We start from the raw sequence: 25,872 nt of genomic DNA on the forward strand, positions 1-25,872 counted from the left end.
CCATCTCCAGCTCCAACAATATAATTCTTAGTTTTGATAAAATTTATAAGCTGTTTAATTGACACTTATGACCTACAAAATGAGACTTATCTATGACAATTTTAAAAAGAAATTTGAAAAAATACTGTCACATATCTGAATGTTCTGAATCTTATTTTCAAGATATTCAATATCTTATATTCAACAGGTAACATTTTATTAAAAATATAACTAATCTGATACATTTTATAACATAAAACTACTGTAAATAGTTTTATACGTAAATTGAATATTATAGCCTAGTAATCAATTTTTTGAGATGCTTTTGCTTTATTTCTCATAAATTTAATTTGTTCTAATTTAAATTTAGCTATTGTTCTTAATCTTTTAAAGTTTTTCCTGCCACATTCCAGCCTTCTAGCCCAAATATATATAAATATTTAGAAATCATTTAAATTCTATAAAGCAGATTCCATAAAGGAATCCTAGGTATAGCCAATTTGTAAACTCAATAAACCTGTAATACTAACGGACCATTTTTTTAACCCTCTGGCTAGAGTTGAAAACTATTTAAAACTCAGGTAGCAATCATTTTGACTTAACAATAACATATATATGGTGATCTATGTGGCATTTATGAAGTTGTCATCAAACAAGTTCTCTTAGGCAATACTAGAGATACTGTAAATACTCAATACAGGGCATTGAGCTTCAGAGAAGTTTAAAACTATTACCAAAATTATACTCTACAGCTGAGCATGGTAGCCTCTGGCTGTAATACCAGCAGCTGGGCGGCTGAGGCAAGAGGATCATTACAAGTTTGAGTCCAGCCTGGGCTACATAGTGAGTTCAAGTCCAGCCAACAAAACAAAATAGTATGCTCTCAAGTAAGCAAACACCATATATCTCCTTGGAAAATACTTGACATTAATGTAGTGACTGGATTCTCCCTAACACCCTATACTTTCACTAAATGATTACTTATCTTCTGAATTTTTGTACACAGTTCAGTGGCTCCCCTAATGTTATAGAAATGTGAAATGCATAAAGAAAGAAAATCCCCATCCTTGTCCAAAATGTAGTTACTGAAATAATTAGAAAAGAGAAAAAGCAAAAGATAGAGATGTGGTTGTCAAAATAGAAAGGGAGAAGAAGGGTCAGTTTTTTGTATTGTTCATATTGTCATTCACTTCATTGATTTTTTTGCCCTTATTAGTAGCATTTTTTCTTCCTTGCCTTTTAGAGTTTACCCAGTTAAAGCAGGATTTACTTGCAACAGAGCCTTGGAAAAGAGTGCATTGTTACTGCATTACATGAACTCACATGTCACATGTCATACCTTTGTCAAATTTAGGGAATGTATCTGAGACAGTTTGCCATAATATTAGATACCATGACATATGTAAAATTCACAGGATTTCAGCTTACAGTTATTGCACAGAACTTGTTCACATGGCCATCTCTAGTAACAAGAATATCTAGGAAGGTGAAGACAGCACGTTATCATTACAAACAAAACCAATTCCATTAGTAAAGAATGGGAGAATTTGCTCATCCTTTTTCCACCCAGCTTTAGGGAAGTCTTAAGTAGGTCACAATACACTCCCCCACCACTGCCACCAAAAAAGAAAAAAAATGTGGGCAAAGAACCTACTTTTGTAAAATGCACATGAATACATGGAACTATCTACTAATGAAGAGTTACCCTAAAGAAAGAAAAACTTAAACGGTACTAATCTCATTATCAGAGATCACTAGTCTGTGTTCTATTCCTTGGGTGTTTAAAGGTGTGTTGCTAATTATTGTTCTCAAAAGTAATCACACTTATGTAAGTCTGATGTCCCAAGATAACAGCATCCTTCTTGTGACCTGCAGCTTCTCATAATTAGGCCTAAACTTTCAGATGTTTCAAAGCTCTGTACATGTGAGCATCTTGTAGTCTTCTAATTAGTGTTTTCTATCCTAGTCTGCCTTTTGTTTAGACTGGTGATTCAGATGTTTAATTACAGAGATGAAAGTGCTAGAAAACTATATGATAGTAGACCCAGCTCCCTCCCCACCTTCTTTATTTGGAAACTACTCCCATACAGCACACATGGGGTACACAGAAGCTGCCAGGTTTCTGAAGATGCTGATGTCTTGGCTATGGGGGATTTTTTCATTGGTGATTTATTCAAGCTGAGCAGTCAGAGACCTTCACCAGTATTTTAAAAATTTGATGGAAGAAAAGATACAAGTTGGGTTGTGTTTGTAAAGTGTAAATTTAAGACCAGTTGTAGTAATTTTATTGGCTGCCCTGTGGAAGACATGGGATCCAGTGGGAGAAAAGGAAGCTGACACACAAACATCAGAGGAGAGAGTCACGTGGCGCTCACTCAGCCTCCACTTCCAACTGTGCCTAAATCCCAGCTTCATTCTTACCATTTCTACACTACCGTGGTTTGGTTTCTATCTTTGCTGATTTGGCTCATCATTGTTTATCTAAAATTGAACAAAAAGCCCAATAATTAGAATGTCTGGTTGCATGGGAAGATAAAAAGATACAGGCGCATCTGTATTTATTTCTCTGTCTGTCTATTGAATGAATGTTGCCCCAGGATTTCCAGTAAATTCTCCTCTTAAACTGAACTGTATTTCTTTCCATTTTAACATAGTTCTAGCCTCCACAACAACTTAAAATAACCACTACCACCTCTTTCATTCCTCTAAATTAGAGGAAAACAATGAGACTATCAGTGTTGTAGAAAAGTCTGGGAATTATATGTCAAAATATGCAGGGAAGGTCACTGAGTCTGGGAGCACATGGATGGCTGTCACTTGAACTGCCTCCGTCTTTCTAGGCATGAAGGCCACATTAAGAATTGCATTCAGGGCCAGGGATTCAGCTCAGTGGTTCCACCACCTAGCTCACAAGTGAAAGATCGGAGTTCTATCCCCAGTACCAAAAAAAGATTCAAAAAATGAATTGCCTTCACCATCCTTCTATGAGGCAGAGAGCTCTCTTCCAGACTCAGAAGTGACGGTCTTCAGGAAATAAAGAAAGCACATCAACTCCCAACAAGCTTGTCATGTACAAGCCAGGCTAGATTGTCAAGAACATAATTATTCCTTCAACAAATACTAAGCACCTATTATATCCCAGGATCTGAGCCAATATCAGAAACATACCAATGAGCAAGAGTAAGAACATTGCTCATACAGCTTGCATTCTAGAGGAAAGAATGGCAATAAATAATAAACATGTACTCATGAAAGTTGTATAAATTCAGATAAAGAAAAGCCATACATTTTTGTTGAATGGTACTGTAGAGGTGATCCGGCAAACTGCTCTGAGATAGGAATGTTTTAGCTCAGACCTGAAGGATAAGAAAGACTGAGCCACGTGATAAAGCTTGAGGTGGGCTCTGGTCTGTGATGAGTAGGAGGTGAGGCAACTGAAAACTAAGCTGGAGTGGTAAGTGAAGTTCAGGTGTGCCAGATGTCTAGACAGTGAAATGTTTTATATTCTGTGCAGTGGAATGCCACTGAAAGGTTTTAAGTAAGGAAGGGAAATGGTAGAAAAATTGCTTTGACTTTAGGAGTCAGGCAAAGGTGGAGTGGTACCGAAAACAGAGATAGGAAGAGTAGTAGGTGGTGTTGAGTAGTGCAGGTGAGAGATAGCCACAGTTTAGGAGGCTGTCTAGGCATCCCCGATTGTGGACAGAAAGCAAATTCAGGCCTGTGTAAGCAATCTTACCTCAAACAGCAGAAGTACCTGGGGGAAATGGGCTCTTGTATTCAATTGACCTCTCTAATGTTGTTTTGGATACTTAACATTGTTAAGAAAATTTTCCAGAAGTGTGTGGTTTTGACTTTTTGTAAAAGCCAGGATAAGACGCATTCACGAATCTTTGATAATTTGGGCCCTTCTGAGATTCTGCATTATCTTCATTAATATACTCCAGAATTGGAATTGGTGAGTTGGCCTGAAAAGTAGGCCCTCAAAGGCAAAGATGAAGAGAGTAGCTTTAGTGCCCCCTACTCACTACAATTTCTAGTAGTCCTTCCCCAAATGAGTTACCACATCATATGCTGTATAAAAACATTGTAGTTGTGACTGCTAAGGGAAAAAGAACCACCCCAAATAAGCGTACACTCTTAAGTATATGAGTTTCCAGATCTTCTTTATTGTTGACCAATTTCCCCTGGTCAGAACTGTTAACAGTTTTCTTAAATCCTACGAAATGGAATGTAAAGTCTTCTTCTGGCCTTTTAAGACCCTCCAAAGTATAGTCCCACTTTCACTTCCAGGTTCTGTTGTTCAGACACACTGGACCGCTTAGTCTCCCTTTTTACTGGCATCTGAGCTTCCACTGGTCCCTCCCACAGAAATCTCCTCAGCTCCACCCTCTTAGCAACTCTCACCTGACATCTGAACTTTCTCCCCACAAATGAATGTATCTTTTACCTTGCTAAATATCACCAACAGATTGCTCCAAGTCATTTAGGACATTTGGCTAGTTTATGTTCTGTTTTCTTTATCAAAATATTATATATACTGGTTAGAATCAGCTTCTCAAGGATAGAAATTATACCTTATACAACTTTGTATCCATTAAGGGCCTAACATTGTGCCTTACACAGACTCAGAGCTTAATAAATGTCTTTGAATTGAGTTTTAATCAATTTTATTTAGATATATATTGCAACATCTATATATTCCATGAAATGAGCAAATTTATATCTTATTATTTTAACTAACTGCATTTGAATTTAGGAGAAAGTTCTTCATCATTATATATATGAGATACACAGAACTCAGTCAGATGTAGGGCCGGGCGTGGTGGTACACGCCTGTAATCCCAGCACTCAGGAGGCTGAGGCAGGAGGATTGATGTAAATTCAAGACCAGCCTGGGCTACATAGTGAGTTCCAGGTCAGTCTCAACTACATAGTGAGACCCTGTCTCAAAAAAACCAAAAAAAAAAAAAAAAGAACTCAGTCAGATGTCATTAGTAGATTAAGAGCATAATGAGAAACAAATTGCATTATAAAATGTTTCAGTCAGTAAATCAAAACCATAAAGCAAACCATAATCTCACCTGAGAGAGGATTCACTCAGACTTCTAGGCTCTTTACCTCTCCAAAAGATAAGTCCATCATTCTCTTCCTTGACTTAAAGAAAAATCAAAAAAGTTATTTGGTCATTAATTGATTGAGTTCATGAAGAAGATGTAGGTACATGTATTGATTTGATAACTGATCATAAATACTTACAAAAACTTGCATATCCAAAATCAAGGTAGACTAGGCCTGGTGGGGCATGCCTGTAATCCCAACTCTTAGGAGGCTGAGGCAGGAGAATTGCTATGGGTTCAAGGCCATCCTGGGCTACATAGTAAGTTTAAGGCCAGTCTGAACTACATAGCAAGATCCTGTCTTTAAAAAATAAGATAAAATAAAAAGGTATGCAAAATTATAAGCTGGGCAGCATGATGAAAATAACTTTGACTTTGATATTATAACATGTACTCAAGTTTAGATCCTTTCATTAACCACCTGAGTGAACTTTACAAATTACTGCTCAAGCCTCAGTATTTTAATTTGTAAAAATGAGATGATAGTTTTTGTGAAGAGAAACAAGATATATAAATGACTCACTTGATTACTGACAGTAGGTATGCAATAAATACTAGCTCGAATTACAGTAAAAATCAAGAAACTGATCATAATTTACACCAAGAAAATGTCATTTTCTTCCCATAATGTGAGTGCATTTTGTTTATTTGGGGAAATAAATAATAATAGCGTATAATAAATATTCTGGACAAGAATCAAACTTAACATTTCCAAAAGCTACTGCAAGAGGTCAGTATTAGCTATACATTCTAGCCTGCTGTAGAGACTTAGTACTTCTCTCTAATCCCCTTGACTTCCTGAAGAAAAGCTTTGAGTCAAGGATGCACAGCAAGGAGGGAAGACAGCCCTAGCCTCTATAGAGAACTCCTTCTGGGATTTTTCTGACATTACTGTTGGCCTGCTGAAAAGGAGGAAGATACCACTGAGGCTTAAAAAAAAAATCTATACCTAGTTTTAAGTTTTTACTTAAGCCTGATTTCATCCAAGTTCACTAACCAGACTTGATCTCTCCCTCTTTTGTGTGAGGTCATTAAAAATTTGTGACAAAGCAACTTTAGTGTCAGTGTCCCTGTCTCTTTCTGTTAGCTTTAAGTTTTCATTTGCAACAGTGTTATGGAGAATTTTAGAAACATCTGTTCTCTCCACAAGTACAGTTCAACTTCTGTTTCTGTACTTGGTGAAATGTCTGATCTTGCAGACATTCCTGTCAGAGTCTGGCCCAGAAAGGCAAGAATGACAAGACAGCCCAAAGATGGAGTTACCTGCCACTGTATTCTTAGGGTGCATGTGGCAGTTCATATTCTTTAGTGGCTTGGTCGTGAAGCCTTCAGTTAGTACAATGCATGTTTGATGGGATGTTCAGCAATGCTGGCAGGCTGAGGAACATTTTTTAGAAGGGAAACAAATATACTACAAATTGAATATCTGTTTCCTCAGTTGTAGAAAGTTTATTATGTTTGTCAAAACCTACTCCTGTGGGGAAACTTTCATGCTTCCCTATATAAAAACTGCCCATAAACCTGAGAGATTCATTAGTGCTGTGTTGTTTTATTTAGTTTTAGGAATAGCCCCCACATCATTTTGGGAAATGTTCTAGGTTGAAGATAGATAGTCCTTGATTGAATTTATATTTTATGAAATTATGTTTCATTCTTTGGAGATTAGTCCATTTTACTTGATGCCAACACAGTATTTCAAAATATACCACTCAATCTTTAAGGTTTCTTCCATGAGTCTAGCACTTCAGTGACTATTAGCTGGTCATTGAATAGCCACAGGTATCTATCCAAGTTTATTAAGTTAAATTAAAATTCAGTTACATTTTAAGTGCTCAGTGGCCACGGGTAGCAGTATTAAACATAGACTAGATGTAAAACATTTCCACCACTGTAGAAGGTCCTATTGGCAATGCTATTCTACCATGTACCTGAACCTCAGTAATTAATAATCTGATCTATTTGAGAGCTTTAGCTACTAATGCATTTCACCACCATCACTCTGTTCCCATCAGCAATGTGTATTTAGAGTTTGCTATAGTTTGGATCTGAAATGTTTCTCAAAGACTCCTATGTAAAAGGCTTGGTCCCTAGCCCATGGCACTATTGAAAGGTGGTAAAACCTTTAAAAGTAGAGCAGGGTATGGTGGCGCATACCTGTAATCCCAGCACTGGGGAGGCTGAGGCAGGAGGATCACTGTGAGTTTGAGGTCAGGTAGGGCTACAAAGCCAGCCTGAACTACAAAGTGAGACCTTGTTACCTTAAGAAAAAAAAAATACACACACTCATATGGCGCCTAGTGAGAGGAAGTTAGGTCATTAGGAGAGTGCTCTTGAGGGGGATATTAGGACTCCAGCCCTTCCTGTCTTTCTCTTTGCCTCTTAACTTCCATGAAGTAAGCAGCTTGCTTTGCCATGAGCTCCCCTCCATAATATGCGGCCTTGCCACAAGCCCAAAAGCAACAAGGCCAACTAACCATGGACTGAAACTTCCAAAACTTTGACCCCCCAAAAAAAATTAAAAATAAATTTTAAAAAAGGAGGCCAGGGATTTAGCTCAGTGGTTCTGCTGCCTGCCTTGCAAGCACAAGGTCCTGAGTTCGACACTCAGTACAAAACAAAAACAAAAACACACCACAAAAATGTGACCCAAAACTTTTCCTCTTTAATTGATTTATCTCAGATTCATTTGTTAAAATAATAGGAAGCTGGCTACCAGTTTAATGTGTCCTCTTTCATCTAAATGTAAAAAAAGCTAAGCTAAGTATGACCTATATAATGGCACATATATATATATATATATACACATACATACATACACACACACACACACACACTAAGGAGAAAAAAATTTCTGTTTGTCTATATCTCTAGAAAAGTTGGGCCTAACTAGGAATCCTGTAAAAGTTTGATGATTTAATCTAAGTATTTTTACTATAAATATTTGCAATTTTGTGCTTCCTTTGTTTAGATGATTGAGTTGACTAAAGTGTGGACACCTTTGCCACATGATAAAAATATTCCCTAGGCTTTCACCCAAGAGGTTCAGAGTCGGTCATAATAATTATCTATATTTCAATGCTCAGTAGTTGGTGCTTTCTCTAGGCATTATATCATCATCAACATTAAAGATTTTGTTAATGACCATTGATAAATAGATGGTCAGACAGGCTTGAGCCTAACTCCTCCTTCAGAATCACATATCACAGAATGTCTGGGAGGTGGGACATGGATACCTATATACAGCAACACCTAGTGCAGGAAACACAGCTTGGAGACCAGAAATACAGAGTGCATCACAAAGAGAACGTCTTTATCCTGTGATATGTGTTATGGCTCCTTGTGACAATGGCAGCTTTGTGTTTCATAAACCCTTGAACAAAAGTGTCAGATGGGACCTTTGGGGATGAAAAATAGCCATGTGCATTGTCACAATATAAACTCTTTGTTAGTTTAACATCATTTGCAAAGTTTCTGGGGATTTAAATTTCATAAAACTTATACCATTTTTACTATACATTTTTTAAAGTGTGTTTTTATGCTCCTCTAGATATTAGAGGAAAAAAAACAAGAATAATTATGCTTGTGGACAAGGATAAATATGCATTTAAGGCAACCAACACCAGTTAGATGCCTTAATTAGGCTGACAAGAGACCTGGTGAGCAACCAGGGATTTAATAAGCCTGCTAATGACAACTTCTACTAACAGTTTCCATGCTGCAGCATGTCAGCATGGAAAGGTTCTTGTCAATGAAAGCATGCAAACACCATAAAATTTTCTCACATTTCATAGCTATTGAATAGTCCAAGAGTCTGAGTCCAGCTTTCAGTGGAGTGCAGTTGAGGGAATGGGGTTGGTTTGGGCTAAGCTAGTTATGCTGGCTGGAGCCACAAGTAGAAGGGCTTAGCCACAGACAGCGTTGGATCTTCATTCTTCCCTTTCCCTTCTGTGTAAGAGTGTAGTCTTAAAGACTGACTCCAGTAAGTCAGCCATCCCAGCTGAATGCCCAGCCCTGACCACACGAGCTCTGTGAAACTAGTGACAAAAGTGAAGAAACTGAGGCTCACACAGGTTAAGTGACTGCTATAGAAGGTCATACAAACAGGAAATGTGAGGGTACGTGTATCAAACCTGGTCTAGGTCAAGTCTAAAGTCAATGCTCTTTTTTCTTTGCTTTTCACCAATTTGCAATTATAGGGGTAGATATCTTAAAAGAAATATATCTATTTAAGTATAATTATATCTATGTGTATTTATTCATATCTCTCTATAAATCTGAGTTTTTTGTTTGTTTGTTTGTTTGTTTTTCTCACAACAGTCCTGACCCCAAATGTGTATGAGTTTTACTCCACCACAAAACCAATTCTTCAATTCTCTGGACACCAACAAGTTGTCCTACAGTTCATTTCAGTTCTGACACTTGCTAGCACAGGCCTTGCAAGTTAAAGGTTCTCCCTCCGTTCCTCTTTTTTTCCTTCCTTCCACTTCTCCTTTCTCCCTTCCTCATTTTTTCCCTCCCTCATTCCTCCCTTCATTCCTTTTCTCCCTTCCTTTGCTTCATTTCTTTCCTTCTTATACACCCTTTACTCTTTGCAAATTGTGCCCTAGTACTGTGGTACTGATGATTGATTGATTGCTTGGTTCATCTCAATGTAAAGAACATTAGGGTTTTTTTCTGTTTTTTGTTTGTTTTGTTTTGTTTTTTTGGTACCGGTGATCAAATTTGGGTCCTTGCGCTTGCAAGGCAGGTAGCAGAACCACTGAACTAAATCCCCAGCCCTTAGTTTAGTTTTGTTTTTTTTAACTTATAACAAAACTGGTTTTTTAAAAATGTTATTTCAATAAATATAATACATATCCTTTTTGGAGATGGAGGAAAGATGGCAAGGAACATAAACAGAATCAAGATGCTATATGTGTGTGCCCCAACTCCCCATGATGAATACAAAGATGTAATAATAAAAACTAAGTCGGGGCCAGGGATGTAGCTCAGTGGTATCACACCTGCCTGGCCTGCACAAGGTCCTGAGTATTGAAATATCAATCCCTGGTATAAAAAAAAATAAGTTAAAAAAGAAAAGCTGCTTATATATCTGATAAATATTACATACCATTTTTGTTAGCACTGACATGATGAAATGGAAAAAGGAATTTCCTGACACCTTTTGATTTTTCACACTTTTTTTTCAAACCAGGTGAAGAATAGATGATACGAATGTGTTGATTGATTTCTCTATCTGGTGAACTCAGAAATTCTGGGTAATCATCAATCTGAAAGAAAATTAATTGAGTGTATTAGAAACAAATATGACTACTTACACAGTTGGGGTTAATAAATCTACCATCACCAAGAGCAAGTTTAAACTAATTTTTTTTCTTTTCATATGCTCCACTGGGACATCTTTCCTTTTAAGTTTGCCAATTCTTCCTTCACTTGTTTCAGTCTTCAATAAAAAGGTGCTCAGCAGCACTTAGTAACCAGAGGTAGGAGGATGGTGAGTTGGGGACTAGACTGGTTTACATCACAAGTTCAAGGCTTCCCTTGACTACACAGGGTGACCCTATCTTTACACACACACACACACACACACACACACACACACACAGATATACACACACACACCCCAAAAATAGAAAATTCCCTTAGCAATAGAACCCAAAAAACTATTTACACTATAGGATTACTAACTAAATAGTAACAGGATTTTTATGTGTTAAAATAGATCACTCTCCATTTCCATTTTAAAAATGGATTGTTTTTTAAAAGTCTCAAAAATATACAATTAATTGTGTTTAAACTACGATTTTTCAATGCAAAAGACAGTGTCCTGCAATAGTCTACAGAGATTCTAAGTATGTTTAGGTTTGAAATGTTAGAAATATGTTCTGCTTTCTCCAAAGTGCTCTGTTTTCTATTCTTGATTTTAAAATGGAAAATATATTAATAAATACTGAGGAGTTTTAGGTTTTCTCTTCAATAACCTGCTTCCGTTTTAGGACAGCAGTGACAATATCTGATTGGAAAATTAGGAATAAATTCAGAGGCTCAGTAGAGGCATATATAAAACCACTTAATTCAAGAATCAGAAGGAATTCCACTATAGACATTTTCCAAGAACTTAGAATTTAGACAAAAAATATGATCCTATGATCATGCAGTTTCATCTTTCTCATTACAAAATATAAGAAGGAAATATTAAATAATAAAAATTTAAAAGTCCAACTTAGAGTAACTGAAGACAACAGATCAATGAAAAGCTACCAATTTCTATTCAAATTCAATTTATAAAAATTATTTTCAGGAGATCAATTGCCTAGCATGTGTGAGGCTCTGAGTTTTATTGTTAGTATTGAAAAAAAAGATGGTGTGTGACTACTGTATGAAGTGGAAAGTACATGGGACCTACAATAAGCATTCTTGCCCTTCCAAAAATGGACTTGGCTTTCTATCATCCTAGTTTATAGGAAACAGGATAGAGAAACATACTAAAGGGCCCAACAGAAATGCAATTACAAAAATTCAAAATGTGGAAAATGTTCCATTATAAGTTACTGTGTGCTACTGCTTATATCTATATGTCCCTGCAAATCCTCATGCAGTCATAGGTGAGGTTTTTCTGAAGTGGCTGGATCTAGGTGTGTGCTGCTGGGATCAAGGATGTCATGCTGGAACTGATTAGTGGTGTGATGCTAGGATTAAGGCTGCCCCACTCTGGGTGTGAGAGCTACCTGTGCTAAGAATGGGTAGCCTGGATAGGACATAAGGGAGAGAAAGAAGGTCAGTTGTCTCTTGCGGCTTGCTGTTTGCTGCCTTCTGCTTGCCATGAACTATTTCTCCCCTCTGTCATTCCACCCTGCCTTGGAGCCAGCCAACTATGAACTAAAATCTCTGCAAAGTGTGAGCCAAATAAACCTTTCCTCCTTTAACTTTGAGTGTTGGATATTTTGTCTCAGCAACAAGAAAAGTAACTAAGAAGCCAGGCATGGTGGTGCATGCCTGTAATCCCAGCAATTGGAAGACTGAGGCAGAAGAATTGCTGTGCGTTTAAGGCCGGTCTGGTCTACATAGTGAGCTCAAGACCAGCCTGAACTACATAGTAAGATCCTGTCTCACAACACAAAATAAAAAAGTAACAAGACGCCAGATTTCTCTAGCAAATAAATGCCAGGAATAAAGAGAAAGGAAGAACTATAGTAAATTAAAAGGAATTTAAAACTGAAAGAATGTAAATATGCTTCTAATAAAATAAAGCAATTTGCAAAAAAGCGGGGGTAAGAAAAAGATCAACCAATGAGGTGTAGGCATTTTTTGGATCTTGATTTTAACAAATCCACTTATAAAAGACATTTCTGAGCAAGTTGGGGATATTTGGACTGTTTCATGTTATTAAAGTATTATTGTTAATTTTTAGGTGGCATTACTAATAGCATTAGTTTTAGTTGACCTTATTTCTTGAAGTATATATCTTTAAGAGGTATCTACCAATAAAATATGATGTTTGAGAACTCTTTTAAGATAATCCTCCAGTGGAAAAATACATGGTAAATAGATAAAACATGATCAGCTGTTCATATAATAAAAAAACTAATGATGAGCATTTGGAAGTTCATTATACTTTTCATTTTAGGTTTCAGATTTCGAATTTTCCATAAGAAAAAGTTAATAAAAGACAGAGATAATAATCAATTACAATATGTGCTTAGTGTTTAGATCTTAGAACAAACTGTAAAAGAAATCCTGAGACAGAAAGGTTATATGGCCCTCCTGGAAGCAAGGCGCTGCTTGGTTCTACTGATTTGCGTTTAGACATACTGTAAAGAACTGATTAAACACATGCTATTTCCTCATTTTGTCCTTTTTCTTTTTGTGGAAAGTTCCATTCATTCTTTAAGATCAAGCTTTTCATTTCTTCTATGAAATTTCACCTGTGTCATTCCTTTGACAGAATGTCACCTCTTTTTCTGGGTTTATACAATATTCTCTTTATTATATCTATTTTCACATTTCATTATAACTATCTCCTTGTACTGTCTTTTTTACTTCCTCTTCTTTTTTCTTTTTTGTTTTTAGTACTGGGGATCAAACTCAGGACCTTGCAAGGCAGGAGTGGCACCACTGAGCTAAATCCCTGGCCCCTATAATTATTTCTTTATAGCTGTTTTTCTTCTGTCTCATTTGCTTGCTTTCCTTTCTAAATTATGAGCTACTCAAAAACAGACACCATTTTTAATCTGTTTTTGTATTTTTAGTTCCTGCTAATCAAAACATTGGTGAAATATCCCATACAAAATCTAATATTCATTCAGCACAGGTGTACACAGGGTAAAGTCTGAAGGTCATCTGCATTTGAAGATGATTTTACTTAATGGGCTATTAAGTAGTAGAAGGCCCAGCCAGAGCTAAATTGTTTGACATCTTCCAACTTCCATGGTCCTTTCAGGATTTAATGTCCTCTGAGCACAATAAGCTTTAACCTTGTTTAGTCTCCAATAAAGGAAGAAAAACAAGTAATTAACTAATTACTGGAGCTGGATTGACATTCCACCTCAGATGTTTTCTGAATATGTTTTCAATGTAATTAATTAATTACTATGAGCTACCTTTTCCAAGAATATTTTAAAGGAGAACCAATAGCAAACCCAAATAACTGAATACACTGATAAAGTGGCCAATATTGGAGGCATTTTGAGTGGATTTTTTTTCTGAAATTAAATATGTTAGCAATTACCTCTACACATTGCACATATACTCAGTCCTAAGTACAAGCTATTTTTACATTTAGAACTTGGCAAATTCTCACATTGTCATAATTAAAAAACTCAGTGTAGCCTCTACCAGGTGGTTTTTCCATTATACTCTATCTGAAATGTAGTATACCAATCCCTAAGGAAGTCTGAGTAGGTGAGATGTTTTTAGAATCTGTGAATATTGCTAGCATGAAGTGATCACCCACATATTACAAAAGGAATTACCAGCTGAGAATTAGTTGGTGCCCCATCAAAATATCAAAGCCAGGCCGTGGATTTAGCTCAGCAGTTCGGTGGCCTGCCTTGCAAGAGCAAGGACCGAGTTCAATCCCCAGAACCAAAAAAAAAAAAAAAAAAAACAAAAAAACCCCCCATTTTATATGTAAGACTTGAAAAATCATTGCCTGAGGGCCTAGAACCATAGCTAAGACTAAAAAAAAAAAAAATCATTTCATGTCTTGGGCTTGTGAGAAGAATGCTACTTCTCACCTGGGCTTTTTCAGTCAAGGCTGTCTTTGAACCTCATGGTACTAGTTTCAGCTTTAAAAGACAACAATCTTGGCCTGGGGATTTAGCTCAGTGGTTCCACCACCTGCCTCATAAGTGCAAAGTCCCGAGTTCGATCCCCAGTACAAAACAAAAAAACAAACACGGGACAACAATCTTCACTACTGAGTAATGGTCTGGAGGAGTGTAAAGGGCACCTTGAACAAGTTCATCCCCTCCTCCCTTGGTGACCTCTGCCCAGGAACCACATAATTCACTTACTCAGGTAACTATGTCGTCTCTTTTGCAAAACGTAAAACCTCCTAAAGAAACAGCATAAATTTACAAGGCCAGTTGTTTCCAGATGCATTGTAACCTTTAATCTTGATATGGAAACCTTATGGTATTAAGAAACACCTAGCATATACGTATAGCATCCTCCTGGATATGTCCAGATGGGTCATGGAGGTGTGGCCTTGGGTGCTATACATGGTGTCTGGACCCTCTTCTGGAGCTCTTCTGCTCTTATTCCTGGCTATCATGAACTAAGCACCTTTGCTCTGCCATGCCCTCCCTCTGTGATGTTTCTTCCTTGTTCCGTTCAACTGTGGACTAAAGCCATGGGCCAAATTAAACCTCTCCTCTTTTAAATCATGAGGACCCTGTATTGTGTCCAAAGATGGAAAAGCTTTACATACATAGCAGTTTTATTGACTTTGAGGGCAAAAGGCTTGGATTTACATTTCAACTCAGATGTTTTTTGAAAATATGACCCACAACAACTATTTGCCACTTCTCTGCCTATTTCCTTTTCTGTAAAATATAACATTATCTTCCTTATAAAGTTAATAAGATTAAGTGAGGTAATCTATTTGAAATGTTTTGCCCAAGGCTGACATATAATACATGCTCAGTCAGTATTGGTCATTATTAATGATTATGGTTTAGATTGAGAATGTCCCCCCAAAGCCTCATGCACTCAGAAGTGTGGCTTTTGGAAGGTGATGGGTTTATGGAGGCTCTGTATTCATCAATGGCAGAGTGTGTCCTTGGAAGGTAGGGCCTGGTTGGAAGTGGTAGTTCCCTGGGGACATGACCTGGAAAGGTTTATTTCCTTCCTGGCCTCCTTCCTTCATTCTTTTGTTTTGTTTGTTTTGTTTTCTGAGACAGGGTCTCACTATGTAGTTGAGAGTGACCTGGAATTCACTATGTAGCCTAGGCTGGTCTCCAACTCACAGCGATCCTCCTGCCTCAGCCTCCTGAGTGCTGGGATTACAGGTGTGAGCCACCACACTCAGCTTCTTCCTTCATTCTTGCTTTCTGGCTGCTAGGACATGAATAGCTTTCCTCTGCCCAGGCCCTTCCACCACACATTTCTGCCTCGGAGCTAGCCAATTATGGACTGTAACTGTGAGCTGAAAAAACTTCTCCTTTAAGTTGTGGGCATCAGGTATTGTGTCTGAGCCACAAGAAAAGCAACTAAGACAATGACCATTGCTTTCTTTTTTTCAAAAGAACTTCAGTAATAAAACACTGAGCCACATTCATGATCCACTCAATATAGTATTTGTCTTTGATGATGGCAGCAAGGGGCCTTTAGGGAAGAAAAGAAATATTTTTATTATCTCAAGTAAATAAGATATGACAAGGGCCGGGGAATTAGCTGAGCGGTTTGGTGGCCTGCCTTGCAAGCACAAGGACCCGAGTTCAATCCCCGGTACCAAAAAAAATAAAACAAAATTAAATTGTTTTTCTCTTATGCTTCTTTAGTATGTACTAGCATAAATCTAAGGGTAAGTAAACCCCCTACACTATTCTAAAATCAACATAAATAAATAATTTTAAAATTTATAAAATGAAGTACAAATTAATATCAGTATAATGAATGATGTTTGTAGAAATTACATCTCATAAAGTGAATAAGGGAGAATACTGTCAAACAGATTCTTGGATTCAGCATCCTGCTAACTCATTGCACTTTTCTCTTTCAGAACAACTATAAGTCTTTATTTTGACTTTCACTTGGCTTGAACTTTTCATTGTGTGTACAGCCAACCTCAGTTCTCCTTTTGGCAAGGAAAGACTGAATTTCTTCTACAGAGGGACAAATAATGGACCCATGTAAACAATGCAGATGCAGACTCTTACACCACAGTATTCCATTGCAATGAAAACAAAAGTTTAAATGCTCAAATAAACCCCTCAGACTTTCATATTTGGAGACACTAAGTTGAGAGGCTCTTCTAGTAGAAAATAAAGGGCTTAATGTTTTTAAAACGGATGACCTAACATCATAGTTTGTCTGTGTAGCCCCTAGTTTATGTCTTCTTCTAGTACCTGCTTTCAATTTCAAGTGTCCCCAAGAAAAAGATATGACATATAAAAGTTATATTTATCCAAAAATATCCCTAATTTCTTCAACCTAATATCTATGTATTAACATCATTATTGACCACATTTATACTGGCACTGGTATTGATTTCTTTTGGCCCCTTTTATTTATTTATTTATTTTGGTACCAGGGATCGAACTCAGATCCTTGCACTTGCCAGGCAGGCGGCAGAACCACTGAGCTAAATCCCCGGCCCTGATTTCTTTTACTTATATTAAAATAGTACTTTCAAAAGGTAAGGAGGTACTCCTTATTCCTTGGTTGCCGATACTGTATTTTGTAGGCAAATCCATATTTACCTTATCCCTTCATCTTGATTTCATAGCCTTGACTCGGATTTCTTCTATAAACTTTTAATTTCAAAAAAATTCTCCCAAACTTGCAGCAATTATCTAAGTGTTTCTAATTTATTCAATTCAATTCATTCTAGATATTCTTTAGCTCCTTAAAAGCCCCAAGCTGAAATATGGAAGATGGGTTTCTATTTTCAAAGAAGTTAAAGCCTTATGGGAATTCAGTCATCTGAAGAAAGAAAAATTTTTATGAGCAACTATTTGCCAAGGCAACTATAACCTAGAGATTCAGAACACTATCTGGAGCCAGATTATCTAGTTCAAATTCTGGTTCTGCCACTTATTGGATGACCTTAAGCAAACTGCTTAAACTGTCATTCAAGTTCTTTTTCTGTAAAACTGAGCCAATAGTATAACCTGGATTGATACAAAAATGAAAAAGTTCCAGGATAGGGATTTAGCTCAGTGGTAGAATGTTTACCCAGCATGCGCAAAGCCAAATTCAATTCCGAGAGAGCACCGCTAAAATAAATAAATACTAAGTTTAGCCCTTAGAACTAATAGCTAAGTGGCATTTGGTAAAAGCACTTAATAAATGTCAGCAATATGAGGTTGGTACTAGAGTTATCGATAAATGTTTCTGTTCTTTCTTTCAGACACATGGAATACATACATGATAGGATCCTTTTTTAAGTATGACTGTGTGCTTATCTTTGGCTAATGAAATGTAAGAAGTGACAAGTGTCATTTTACATAAATCCTTGAAAACCAGTAAATACTTTGCCAAGTTAATTTTCCCCTGCCATGCTGCTTAAACTAGCACATGCTGAGATGGAGCCTCTGCTACGAAGATGAATGGCTAAGTGTCATATGAACAGAACTCCCTTGCTAATCTATAACGGACGAATGGCTTCAGTGAGCCAAACTTTATGTTGTGTCAAAGCATCAAAATTCTGAGGCTATTACTATAGCTTAACCTAGGTATCTTGACTAATGTATTATACAATATACAGCCACTTGGATTTAGCAGTGGATCAAACTGACAATAACCCTCCCCTGTGAGTTCCTTAAGATTTGTGTGCAATATTCAAGCTATTCTATTCACACAGGAAGAAGACAGATTTGGCCGATGTGAACTTACTGTTTCTGTCACCCAAAAGAGAGTTTTGAAATGCTATAGAGTCAAACTAAAAAAGCTAGAGAAGAAAAGAAGTATCCATAACATGGTCACATCTTATGGAACTTTCCCACCCTCTCAAAGTACTGTGATGCAGTTAACTAACATGGATACACAAAAACAAAGAAGTGTGAAGAGAGCTTTACATGAGCCATTGTGAAGACTAGCTAGTTTCCAGAATCCCTCAACACCTGGGAGTAAGGAAACAGGAGCTCTTTCTCCAAGAGGTAAATTGTATAATGGGTTTGAGCATTCATTCATTCTTTCAATTGGAAAAAAAAATTTTTTTCAGCTTTTTTTTTTGTACTGGGGATCAAACTTGGGACCTTGCACTTTTGAGGCAGGTGGTGGAATCACTGAGCTAAATTCCGGGCCCAACAAATATTTATGTCCATTTACTATGTGTCAGGGAATATAATGTTGGATATGGGGATGAACAAGACAGAGTAAGTCCTGCTTTTATGGAGCCTATGTTTAATATGAGAGATAGATATTAACAGATCATTTAACAGGATAATCTTCTATGAGACAGAGTGATAAATGCTTTGAAACAAGCAGGTAAGACAAGTGTGACAGTGTATATGACACACATGGGGAAATGGTATTATCTTATTTTTTTCTATTTTTGGTGCCAGAGGAATTGAAAGTGTTTTGTGCATACTACCAGGAGCTATACTCTCATCTTAGTATGGTAATTTAGGTAGCCAGGGAAGCATCCCTGTAGAAGTGATGCTGAATTTGGCCAAAAGTACAACTGCTAAGGAGAAGTTAATCCTGTGGAGCACCTGGAAGAACAGTGTCCCAGATAGGATAATAAATAAAAAGGCCCTGAATTATAAAGGAAGACAGAGTAGTGCACACCTGTCATCCCAGCTACCCAGGATGATGAAGCAGGAGGATTGAGAGTTCAAGGCCAGCCAGGGCAGCTTAGCAAGACTCTGTCTCTAAATAAAAAATAAAGAGGGCTACGGATGTAGCTCAGTGTAAAACCCTGGGTTCTATTTCAGTACTGGGGGGAAAAAGGGAGCTTGAAAACCTTAGTAAAGAGTGATAGGAGATGAGTAACAGAGAGAGAAGTAGAAGTGTTCAGGTTCCGCCACCTGCCTTGCAAGCACAAGGACTTGAGTTCGATCCCCAGTACCAGAAAAAAAAAGAAGTAGAAGTGTTGAATCATAGAGGCTCTTGTGGGTGGGCATAAGAAGTTTGGAAACTCATGAATATTTTGAACTAAAAAATCTATATAATCTGATTTGTATTGAAAAGATCACTGCAACAGCTACGTGGAAAGGAATTGGTTTTGAGGCAATTTCAGTAGTCTAGATAAGGATTGAACAGGTAGCACCAGAAAATAAGATAAGAAAGTTCATAATTGGACATAGTTTTGAAAGACAAGAGGATATACTCATGGGTTAGATGTACAAAATGAAAGACAGAATCAAGGTGATGGACATTGATTATTTTGAAATAGGGAAAATGAAGGGTGGAACTAATATGGGGGTAGAAATCAGACATTTGGTTTTTGACCATATTGAACTTGATATACCTATAGGGCAGAATTTTGAGGAAGCACCAAGATAACATAGTTTAATCCTGAGGGCAATGAGAACCCACTGAAGAGTTAAGGGTGTCTGTGATTGAGACTCATGTGCTTCATGACAAAAATCCATTTCCTCAGCTCCTCCTAGGTCCATTATTTAACTGTAAATGTCTAATCAGCTCTAAGGACAGCTCACTGACTTTAGTGGTATTCATTTGTCTTTGCTGTCTTTCCCCTTGTTTGCCTTTCTCTTGCTTGGATATTCCTTTGCTTTTATCATTTTAAAATTTGATTTAAAGATTTGAGGGAGAATGAGAGATTTATCCATTCTAGGTAAACTCTGATAGAAACAGTTAGCTAAAGACAGATTTTTTTTCCCAATTCCATCTTCTGTGGATTTTAGTTTCAGTCTTACCTCATTATCACTGAAAATTGGAACTTTGTGGATGATTGCCCCTACATCTGATTTCTGTTATCAAAAAAGAATTCAAATGGACCTTTAGGTAAACAGAGAATATCACTTTTTAAAACTATTGAATGTGAAAAGTAACACAGAGAAAGTGTAATGAATATCTGGCATCTCCACCTGGCAAATACTTTGCCATATGTGCTTCAGGGTTTTGTTTTGTTTTTTAAAGTAAGTTTCTTATGTTCTTTTTCTGGCCTCACTTTATCCCCCCAGAGATTACCATTTTCTTTAGTGTTTATAATTCCCACTAGTGTTTTCTTACTGTTGCTAAATCTGTGTCTATCTTGGCCTACTTTTGTATCAGTGACATCATATTGTGTATAGATTCCTGAAACATTTTTTCCATTCAGCATTATATATATAAATATATATAATATTAATATATATAAATATAAATAAATAAATATATATATATATTATAAATTATATATAATATATAAATATATATAATATATATGAAATGTTTATCATATACTATAAATTATATATAAATATATTCATAAATGACCTAATATATCCTTTTTATTACTAGTATTTATTTACTCATCTCCTGATAAGTTTTTTCTATCACAAACATTGCTATTACAATTATTCTTAAACACAATTTTCAAGATTATACACATTTGGGGCACGGACCAAGAAAGAAATTGGTGAGTGGCAAGAAGTATACATTTTTCTTAGTTATTGCCAAGTCCTACCAGCAATGTAGAATATTTCCTGATTCCTGATTCCTCGTACCTTAGCAAAAGCTAAAGTCTGACTGCCTAATCTTGCCAATTTGATAGCTATGAAGTAATACACTTTTCCTTTGTGCTTTAATGTCACTTTCCTGATTATAGCAGAGAGGACTAAACAATTATGTTCATGTCATGGACATTTTCCCTCATCCTCCATACTATAGGTAAATGTGAAAAATTTTGTTTAAAAAGCCCATAATTATAAATTAACTAAACATGAACTCTGCCATTCATTATACATTTATTTGTCCCTCCAAGAATTATATTCAACTCCTGATAATTGCCAGGCCTGGGTTACAAAGACGACTAAGATTTTGTGCAGAAACAGAAATGACCCCAGAAAAATCATAAGGCCATTGGTTAAATGATATAATAGACATAGCTTGACAATGCATGCCTGGAAAATTAAGAGTCCATCCTTCAACAGTCCTTACTTTTGCAAGGTAATAACAGCTAGCATTCATTGCTGTTCTGACCTATTTACTATGCCACATGCATCACATAAGTGAGTGGTCTCACTTGATGCTCGCAACAACGCTCAGAGGAAGTTACTATTATTTTCTCCATTTCCCTGAGACACAGAGAGGTAGTTTTTCCAAGATGAGAACAAAACCTTGTTTGGAGTCAGGCAATTTGAATTTATAGTCTGTTATCTGAAGCATTTTATACTATTTTGCCTCCATAATTCATTGCCTTTACCTCTCTTTCTGCCTCCCTAAGCAAAATCAGAAGATACTACTTTTTTATCTCATAGCAACCTAAGTAGACCTCTATTTGAGATGCTTTTTGAACTATTTTCCTCTGATTATCTTCTACTTTAGAAGAAGAGCATGAAGTATGTGTTTAATAAATATCTTAGTGAATATATAAATGCAACAGAACACCAAGGATGAAACAACTGATTTTTTTCATGGGATGATCTTGACTGCCTTGAAGAAGGAAGAAATGTGTCTGGCAGGCCAACAGGCATTTGCTGCCTGTACAAAGAAGCTTCACAAACCCTGGGATTGCTGGAGAGCAAGTATTCACTGGGGCAATGGTGAAGGGATAAGAAAGAGAGACAAGGACTGCTGGAGTTGGTTGATTTTTCTTTTCCTGCAGGTGATGGGATGGCTCTGCAGCAGAGTGAAAGCCTAGGAAATTCAGACTATTCTGGGTATTTGCTTCTACACCTTAAAAATATGTCTAACCTTAGATGGACTTAAAGAATAATATTTTGATGTGCATAAGGGTAAAACTCTAGAGAATTCTGTTAAAATGAACTTTTAAAGAAAATATCAGCATTTCATAAAAGATTTGCTCAAGCAGATTTCTCATTTCTTTGAAATAAACCACATCAAATACTGCTGAGATCTCCAAGTACACTTTAAATGCTTAGTTTTGATAAAAAGGAAATTTTTACCCTCTTCAAATTTGTATCCTCTCTAAAACGTTTAGACCTCTGTCTAAGTTTTGTGCCTGTTACTTTTAGTTTTTTGTTTTTTAAAATTTTACTTTGGGGCAAGTGAAATTTTATTCACATATTTGCAGGTTTTTCCTGAATGTATAGATGCAACACATGACTTAAACTAAATAGAGGTATCTGGCCCAACATCGACCAGGGAGGTCTGGGGCCCAGAAGCAAAAAGGACTGCCTTACTTAGGGCCTTTGTTGAAGTTTACTAATCATGTGACAGAAAGAACAAAGGCAGAATGGGAACTTGAGACAAGTGAAAACTAAACAAGATAAACTTATAGAGAAAGTAGTTGAAAATAGAAAAGAATATTTAAAGAGTTGGCCTTAAAAGAGGACTTCACCTTGTTAGAAAAGTAGATTAAACAGTTTATTTTTCAAGGAAGAACGAACCGGATCTAAAAAATAAAGCCTCCTGGAGTTGACCAATGTAACTTAAATGACTGACTGAGCATGGATAGGATGACGGTATGCGATACAACACAGAAGTCAGGCAAATTTTATACAGTGTGGTAATGATTAATGACCATGTTCATACAGAATGTTTAGTCAATTACATCTATGGTTCTTTTATTTTTTATTTTTTATTTTTGGTTTTTTGAGACAGGGTCTCACTACATAGTTGAGACTAACCTGGAACCCACCTTGTAGCCCAGGCTCAAACTCACATTGATCCTCCTGCCTCAGCCTCCCGAGTGCTGAGATTACAGGCATGCACCACCACACCCAGCACGTCTATGGTTCTTAATTGGTACTACATAAAGCAATTCTGTGATACACATTTTTCACACAACCTACAGAGTTTATTACAAGTTACTAAACTGTTACAACCTGAGAACTATTTTATAAAAATTCAGAAAAAGAGATTGTTAAGGCCTTTGTATTTGGCATGATTATATTTACTTGTCTTGGTTACACTTCTGGTTGCTGAGACAAAATACCTAACACCCAAAGTTAAAGGAGGAAAGATTTATTTGGCTCAGTCTGTAGAGGTTTCAGTTCACAGTTGGCTGGCTCCAAGGCAGGGTGGTGTGGCAGAGGGGCATCACAGAGGAAGCAGACAGAAAGCAACAAATAACAAGAGATGACCCTATTTCTGTCCCTTATAGCTTATTCAGGCTACCCACTCTTAGGATGAATGGCACTCACACCCTTAACCCTAGCATCTTATCCTTGATAAGATCACACACTAGATCCAGCCACCTCTGAAAAGCCCAACCTATAACTGCATGAGGCGTTGGGGAGTCACTTAGATACAAGTCATAACATTTCTCATTCAAACAATAATGTTTAGATTATATTTATTTCTCACTAAAACAATAGTGCACCCACTAGAAAACACCATAATAAGAAATACTTGGCTACTATAACACACTACCACAACCAGAATGGCATAAAACAACACAAATTTATTCTTTTGTAGTTCTGAGGCAAGAAATCCAAAAATGGATCAGACTCAGGGTATAGCTCAGGCAAAGTACTTGCCTAGCATGTTCAAAGCCCTAGGTTCAATCCCTAATTCAGAAAGTGGATGGCAGTAATCACACTGAGCTTATAATAAAGGTGTCGGCAGGACTGCATACCTTCTGGAGGTTCTAAGGCAAAGTCTGTTTCCAGGCCTTTCCTATCTTCTAGAGGCTGCCTACATTTCCTAGGTCCTGGCCTCTTTCTTCCTTCAAAACCAGCAGTGGCTGAGTCTTTCATGCTGCATGCTGCCATCAAGTTTTCTGCCTCCCCCTTCCACTTTTAAGGATAGAATTACACTGGGCCCACCTGTACATCCAAATTAATCACCCAATTTTGAGGTCAATTGATTAACAATCTACATTCCTCTTTGCCAGGTAATACATTCACAGGTTCCAGGGATTTAGGATGTGATTTTCTATTGGGAGTAATTATCTCGTGTACAAGTTCTAAAGTTAAACTTGCGTATTGTGCAAGATGGATGTTCAATCTATCAACAATGCTGAAATCTTAGATTTGTTCTGCACATTTATAGACATTACATATTCTTCTACATGCCTGAAAAGCAAGTCTTGTACATAAAGCATGACCAAATATGGTATGCCTTTTTATAGGATTCCCTCGAGGCCTAAGGAATTTTATAGTGCTTTTCAGTTTCTGATATCTTAAGAAAATATATAACAACTACTGAAATACACATACTGTTTCTCTTGGGGAAGATAATGATTACCTTTTTTTGCTGAAATAATAAATATTTACACTGATGAAATTAGAAAAAGCTGGGATCTAAAAGTTCCTAAAACATTTGGTGGAACTGGGGAATGTAGCTCAGTGGGTAACGTGCTGGTCTAATGCAAGGCCCTGGGTTCTAGCCCCAGCACAAAACAAAAAATACAACAAAACACAAAACAAAAACAGAACAAAACAAAACAAAAACAAGAATACTTGGTCAAGGAAATTCAGTTTTTAAAACATTTTAGTTCAAGAGAATGGAGATAGTGAGCTAAAATCCAGTTTTTCTTTCAACTTTTATTCAAAAAAGAAGCAAGTAAATCTGCACAGTGATGTTAGCCCATGGGAGTAGTTTAAGCAGAAAATTAAAAATCTTTTGTTTTTCATTTAATTTTACTATTTTCTTACAGACATGTTCAAAACAAGCTACGATTCTCCAGGCAAAACAGCTTCATCAACCATCTTACCAAGCCCTCCCCTGGGGAAACAAGAGATTCATGCAAGGGAGAGGAAAAGGAGGCCAGTTCTCTGCCCCCGCTGGAAAAGGAAGAACACACCTGGAGAGCGGCTGGTACAAAAGGACCAAGAGGGGAGAAGCAGTAATCGCAGAGGAGATCCTGTTTCCAACCTGTCACTGGTTGTGTAAGGTAAATCTATTGGTGGAGGAAAAGGACACAGCAGCAGCATAATAAAAACTGGGACAAGGTGAGGCTGTGCCAGGTTGCATCTCCCTTAGGGCTCAGCTCTGATGTCAGTCCTTCCAGGAATCCACTCCACCCCTGTGCCCCGCTAGCCTAGAGCAGAACTTAGATCAAGCGACTGGCCCGAGATTGGCAAACCTCCGGTGCACACCTCCTTCATTCACTCACGGATTGTGAAGCACCTGCCCTGCCCTAAGTAATGGGGACAAAAAAGTAAACAGAGCATAGTAGCACTTAATATACAGGCCTTTATTTGCCTTGGTACTGGCTTTCGGTTCCTCCCCCAGACCTGCTTCCAGGAAGAGGCCCTACTTCGTTTTTGAGTGCTCCGGGTCTAGCACAGTTTCTGCACAGATTAGGGGGTAAATGAAGAAAAGAATGACTTTAAAGAGTATTTTTTGACGGGGAGGGGGGTATGTTTTCAAACCTGTAGCTCTCTAGGGCGGGAGCGGAGAGGGGGACGGAGGGACGAGCAGACGCGACCAGAATGGAAAAGGCACTGACTTTATTCAGAGTCATGAGGCAGTCCACAGCTTCGCCGCTCACACAGAAGTGAGTGCCGGCCCCGGACCCGAATGGGAAGCTCTT

At 37.3% G+C, this 25,872-nt stretch overlaps 2 protein-coding genes across 2 annotated transcripts in view; one reads left to right on the plus strand and one right to left on the minus strand.

The window, feature by feature from the left end:
- The window catches only part of CUNH12orf56 (chromosome unknown C12orf56 homolog), a 57,465-nt gene that overhangs the window by 31,244 nt on the left and 349 nt on the right, over positions 1–25,872 (minus strand). Inside the window, exons 2-4 of the mRNA XM_010644819.2 lie at positions 20,936–21,026; positions 10,207–10,366; positions 5,061–5,133 (exon numbers count right to left, since the gene is read on the minus strand). Of these exons, the coding sequence (XP_010643121.1) occupies positions 5,061–5,133; positions 10,207–10,366; positions 20,936–21,026 (324 nt within the window). The remainder of the gene's footprint in view (positions 1–5,060; positions 5,134–10,206; positions 10,367–20,935; positions 21,027–25,872) is intronic.
- Xpot (exportin for tRNA) overlaps positions 1–25,872 on the plus strand; it is a 74,784-nt gene that overhangs the window by 2,960 nt on the left and 45,952 nt on the right. Inside the window, exons 2-3 of the mRNA XM_010644525.3 lie at positions 18,124–18,418; positions 24,994–25,230. The gene's annotated coding sequence lies outside the window, so the exon portion shown is untranslated. The remainder of the gene's footprint in view (positions 1–18,123; positions 18,419–24,993; positions 25,231–25,872) is intronic.

This window comes from Fukomys damarensis, unplaced genomic scaffold (genome assembly GCF_012274545.1).
Source record: "Fukomys damarensis isolate Sample0158 unplaced genomic scaffold, DMR_v1.0_HiC HiC_scaffold_15, whole genome shotgun sequence".
Taxonomy (NCBI): Eukaryota; Metazoa; Chordata; class Mammalia; order Rodentia; family Bathyergidae; genus Fukomys; species Fukomys damarensis.